This window comes from Anneissia japonica, unplaced genomic scaffold (assembly GCF_011630105.1).
Source record: "Anneissia japonica isolate Jap-2015-1 unplaced genomic scaffold, ASM1163010v1 scaffold8272_len249160_cov157, whole genome shotgun sequence".
NCBI lineage: Eukaryota > Metazoa > Echinodermata > Crinoidea > Comatulida > Comatulidae > Anneissia > Anneissia japonica.
Window position 1 is genome coordinate 45,784 of NW_022742976.1, and position 6,145 is coordinate 51,928.

At 30.9% G+C, this 6,145-nt stretch overlaps 1 protein-coding gene and 3 non-coding genes across 4 annotated transcripts in view; 3 read left to right on the forward strand and 1 right to left on the reverse strand.

Moving 5' to 3' along the window:
• LOC117119291 (adenylate cyclase type 10-like) overlaps positions 1 to 6,145 on the reverse strand; it is a 70,876-nt gene that overhangs the window by 20,251 nt on the left and 44,480 nt on the right. Inside the window, exon 25 of the mRNA XM_033264090.1 lies at positions 2,845 to 2,982. Within this exon, the coding sequence (XP_033119981.1) occupies positions 2,845 to 2,982 (138 nt within the window). The remainder of the gene's footprint in view (positions 1 to 2,844; positions 2,983 to 6,145) is intronic.
• Trnas-gcu lies at positions 1,600 to 1,681 on the forward strand. The gene has a single exon. It is a non-coding gene; the product is annotated as a tRNA-Ser (tRNA).
• Trnas-gcu lies at positions 2,245 to 2,326 on the forward strand. The gene has a single exon. It is a non-coding gene; the product is annotated as a tRNA-Ser (tRNA).
• Trnae-cuc lies at positions 4,405 to 4,476 on the forward strand. Its single transcript has one exon. It is a non-coding gene; the product is annotated as a tRNA-Glu (tRNA).

Genomic DNA, 6,145 nt, shown 5'->3' on the forward strand with positions numbered 1-6,145 from the left:
GAGTGGGTGAATGAATGAATGAATGAATGAATGAACGAATCAATCAATCAATCAATCAATCAACTAAATATTTTGTTAATCTTATATGTTTTACTTTGGTTGTATTTTTTGTTATAGCAACAATATTTTAAATTATTTCAATAATATAGTCGCGTATAAAGTGTATATAAATATCACACAATTTAATTCTATAAATGAATGAATAAATGAGTGAATGAATGAATAAATGAAAGAACGAACAAACGAACGAATAAATCAATCAATCATTAAACTAATTATTTTGTTAATTTTATAATATTTTACTTTGGTTTTATTTCTTGTAATAGCAACAACATTTTAAATTATTCAAATAATATGGTCGCGTATATTATATTAGTGTATAATTATTTTTAAAAAAATCAGTCACTTCAGTATCATTTCTTTAATATGTACAATGCCTCATAAATTCACACTCGTTCCTAAATATAGTTCCGCTTAAATTATTATTTTTTTTAATAAAATGTCGCCAAAATAACGGAAAAAATGTAAACCATATGTAAACCACCACGAGCACAATGGTAAAATACCGACGCAGTGTTCTCTGCAATAGACCAATAGGCCTATTTTGTTTACACAAGCCAGTATTTGCTAGCAGTAAGCAGACGAGGTGGCCGAGTGTTTATTGGTTTACATGATTTTCGTATTTTTGTTTTTGTTTGAATGCATTTTTTAATTCTATGAATGAATGAGTGAATGAGTGAATGAATAAATGAATGAATAAATGAATGAATGAATGAACGAACGAACAAATAAATCAATCAATCAATCGACTAATTATTTTGTTAATCTTATATGTTTTACTTCGGTTGTATTTCTGTTATAGCAACAACATTTTAAATTATTTAAATAATATGGTCGCGTATAAAGTGTATATAAATATCAGTCACTTCAGTGTCATATCTTTAATGTGTCCAATGCCTTATAAATATTCACCTCGTCAAATATAGTTCTGCTTAAATTATTATTTTTTTTAGTAAAACGTTGCCAAACTTAAGGAAAAATATAAACCACCACAAACACAACGGTGTAATACCGACGCAATGTTCGAATCCCATCTTTGTCGTCTCTTTATTTTTGTATCATTTTTTGCCATGTTGCTATGTTTATTGGTTTGCATGATTTTCGTATTTTTGTTCATGTTTAAATGCATTTTATTTAATTTTATAAATGAATGAATAAATGAGTGAATGAATGAATAAATGAAAGAACGAACAAACGAACGAATAAATCAATCAATCATTAAACTAATTATTTTGTTAATCTTATATATTTTACTTCGGTTGTATTTCTGTTATAGCAACAACATTTTAAATTATTTAAATAATATGGTCGCGTATAAAGTGTATACAGATATCAGTCACTTCAGTATCATATCTTTAATGTGTATGCCTCATAAATATTCACCTCGTCCCTTAATATATTTCTGCTTAAATTATTATTTTTTTAGTAAAATGTCGCCAAAAATACGTAAACCACAAACACAACGGTGAAATACCAACGCAAGGTTCTCTGCAAGAGACCAGTATTTTCTTTACACAAGCCTGTATTTGTTAGTAAGCAGACGAGGTGGCCGAGTGGTTAAGGCGATGGACTGCTAATCCATTGTGCTCTGCACGCGTGGGTTCGAATCCCATCCTCGTCGTCTTTTATTTTTGTATCATTTTGTTGCTGTGTTAATTGGTTTGCATGATTTTCGTATTTTTGCTTATGTTTAAATGAATTTTATTTAATTCTATAAATGAATGAATAAATGAGTGAATGAATGAATGAATAGATGAATGAATGAATAAATGATTAAAAGAACGAACAAACGAACGAAGAGTAAATAAATCAATCATCAATCAACTAATTATTTTGTTAATTTTATATATTTTACTTTGGTTTTATTTCTGTTATCGCAACAACATTTTAAATTATTTAAATAATATGGTCGCGTATATTATATTAGTGTATAATTATAAAAAAAATTCAGTCACTTCAGTATCATTTCTTTAATGTGTACAATGCCTCATAAATTCACCTCGTCCCTAAATATAGATCCGCTTAAATTATTATTTTTTTTAAATAAAATGTCGCCTAACTCACGGAAAAAATGTAAACCATAAGTAAACCACCACAAACACAATAGAAATACCGACGCAATGTTCTTTGCAATAGACCAATAGGCCTATATTGTTTACACTAGCCAGTATTTGTTAGTAAGCAGACGAGGTGGCCGAGTGGTTAAGGCGATGGACTGCTAATCTATTGTGCTCTGCACGCGTGGGTTCGAATCCCATCCTCGTCGCATTTTATTTTTGTATCATTTTGTTGCTGTGTTTATTGGTTTGCATGCTTTTCGTATTTTTGTTTATATTTGAATGCATTTAAAAAAATTCTATTTTGATAACTGCAACTCGATTTATCTTGCTTTGAGAGCTCTCGATAGTGTTTTTGTTTTGGTTTTTGGTTAGTTATTATTATTATTATTATTATTATTATTTTTTTTTTATTATTAAAACATAGTAAAATGCCTCTTTGGCAAATAACGGTTTTACCAGATTCAGTTGTTCTAAATTTTGAATAAAAGGAGTCTTCTATTGAGCCTCCTAGCACGTGTACTTTGAACCTTTCGTGTCAGCATTAAATTATCACAAGATGTGATTGTAGCTAGGCCTGTGAACATAACTGGGATCATCGCACACAGGCTCAAGGAGGGCTACTATCAGATGAAGCCAGACATAAAAGGGGAAAAAGTGAATTAATTAATTAATGGAGAAATTGTAAAAGATAAACGTGCGTTGATAAATGATTAAGCAGATTCACCTGTCCCATTGTGCTTTCCACGTGCGCACGCTCGTATTTATTCACATTGATATTTTCGTTGACGTCATCGCAAAGTGGTTTCTCGCCTGCATCCAGGGTTCTGATCAAATCTTGCGCTTCGTTGAGATATGACAGAGCCTATAAGAAACAAAATGGAGTGTACGGTTTTATTCGCGGTGCTGGTGCAGAAGTCTTATCTAGATTATCAAATTTTAACAAAAACATGTAACATGGTAACTATGGGTCATGTTGTCATCACATTATGACCATAATTAGACACATCATGACTGTATGGGAATACAACAATGACTCTGGACAGGGCTAGCTTAAAGCTTTGTCCAAATTATTAAATTTAATTTAACAGAAAATTTTACATACCTAAATATTGTCATAATAAACATCACATCATGAACATGATAATAATAATAATAATAATAATAATAATAATAGGCACACATAATAACTATCGGCCTGGATAAAAAAAAAATGGTAATGGTGGGATATTTGTAGTGCGCCTTCCACAATAAAATCGTCTCAAGGCGCCAAAAAAAGGTAGGACCAATAAATTAAATTATTTTATATCTTATATTAAAAATCAGGATACAATTTGTTATAAATAAAACTTAGTAGTCTTTAGAGATATATGAAGTTTTTCTAAGGCTAACGATTAATCAACAACTTTCGAATGTTTACTGGGGATGTAGAATACAATGAATCTTCTGTCGCAAGGTTCGAATACCGATATATTGTTGGAGTAGGCCTAATTGTTATCTACTTATTCTTCTTCTTTGCCAAGCTGCCGCTGTTATCATATTGACAATTGCAACAATGGACCCTACAAAAAACTCATTATGTTAAGGTTCCCATCTTATATATATAATGATAAAGAAAGAAATAAAAATTAATATTTATTGTTTCACTTATTAAAAAAAATCATAAGTGGTGGGTTAAATAATGAAAACACCCAGTTATATATCCTTCTACGTCTTTTAGTTAAAAGAATGAAGAGGGGCTAAATTGGATATGATTATTACATTAAAATGAATAAATACCTCAGTTATGATTAAATGAATATTTAAAACAAATATCAATCCAATAGGCCTACATATGTTAATTATTAAATCAATACATTCCTGATGATGACATAATTAATGTCGAAATATTTAATCACGACACGATGGCGTGCATTTCAATACTTGGAGTATACTATTACTATCTTACCTGAGATTAATATATGACCTTTCGGTTTAAATCAAACATCCTACGTGATAATATAGGCCTATGTTATTCTTAATTTCTTGTATATTTCATCTGGGTAATTCCGATTAATTTGGGTATCATTTTGGTGATTGCGTTTCACTTGTGCAAGTTTACAGTATACCTACTTTTTCCAGGTTAGTCTGTCAGTGCAATCTGAACTGAGTGAGCGCGATTGGTTTAATACTTTATCAGGTCATGTGATCGCCCAGCAGCTGATCGACAACAGAGCGCCTAGGACGTTTATTGAATTTATGATTAATACTTACAAAGGATACTAAATTCCATTGCGATGTCAAGCAATCCCATATGGTCTAGTGGTTAGGATTCGGCGCTCTCACCGCCGCGGCCCGGGTTCGATTCCCGGTGTGGGAAGCAAATATTTTTTTTAATGTAATTTTTTTAATTTATAGTCAATGTTGAATTGGAATTATACTTTTTTATTTAGGTACAATTAGGCCTACTTTTTAAATTTAAATAACAATAGCAAAGCCACTTTTACTATTAGGTGGTTACAAAATGCGAAATTTACAACACAATACAACCTATGTTACAGTTTTTATATATTATTGCCGTAATTGAAAGATTGTCTTTCACATCATTAGGATTTAAGTAAGACATTAATTATGTTTTTGTAAATTACTTTTTTTCTTAGTGTGGGGAGGTGGTGGAGTGGAGAATACGTCCGATCCTAGCATGACACAACACCCACCGAAATCAACTTCCAAAGCTACTAGCCAATGACAATAAGGACATGATCCTGTCAACATTAATTTCGCATTTCCTTAATTTATAGGCCTACTTCGACCTAAAGGTCTACTGATTAATCTCAAATATGATATTACAATACATATTTCCTCCATGATGATCCAAGTATCGAAATGCACACCATTGTCGGGATTCAATATTTCGACATTAATTATGTTATCATATCAGGAATGAAAAATTATCCATATATGTGCAAGATATGCACAAGTACTATAAGTGATTGACCAATCAAAACATTTCCCCTGTAGGTGACATAGTTAAGAATAAACTAAAGAAATACCTTCATGATCAAAGCTACCTACACAAACAAAGAAAGCTATTTTGAAGCTTTCAGCCCATTGTTAAGTGTAGCCTACGTATAGCAAACGCTTAGCATATATAACAATTTTGCGAACTGTCAATAATTTTAGTCACTAGAAAATATTAAACCTAATTTCATACTTACATTACAGGCTACATTATCATTTTCAAGTACGGTATACCTTGTAAACCTAAAACATATTGGAATGCCATACAATTTTGTATATGATCATTTATAACCCTATCAGATCGTGAAGAATTTCTTTAAGTCTAGTTATTAAGCATCTATCGACCTTAATGGAGCTATCCGCGAAAAGCCCCGCCCTTGGATATATTGTATATTAAATGACAGTAAGTGATTCCGTTCTACCCGGCGTCGCGTTGTCGCAAAAATCGGAAGCTCCCTAGTGTAAAATCACACGCAAAAACGCATGTATTTGTGGGACACACATGTGTGTTTGTGAGACACACGTGTATTCCTGGCCCTCTCATGTTCTGATCAGATTGCTCAGTTTTAACATTATCAGTGATATCAATATTGAAAACAGCATCACTAGGAAAGGGTTCATTACAAGGCCTACGAGGCACTGTTAATTAAACATATTTTTATGTATATATTTATAAACAAACCAACAGCGAAAACAATAATCGCCACTTGATTGTGAAAAACATGAAACATATAAAAAGATAATTAAAAATCTTTGCACTTATTTTGCCAAAAGAGAATACAAGTACGGAAAATAATATAATAAATGTAATAAATATTTGAAAATAAAAATTTAATAAATACTTGAAAATAAAAAAAATTACTCTAAAACGTAACAGGAGCCAAGCCTCTTAAAAAATGCTAATGAATTACTAAAAATATCCACTTCTGGACAAGCGTTAATAAAATCATTACCGTATATATTGAAGATATACGATTAATAAAACCATTTTGGCAAATATAAAAAAAAAAAAACCAAAAAAAAAAAAA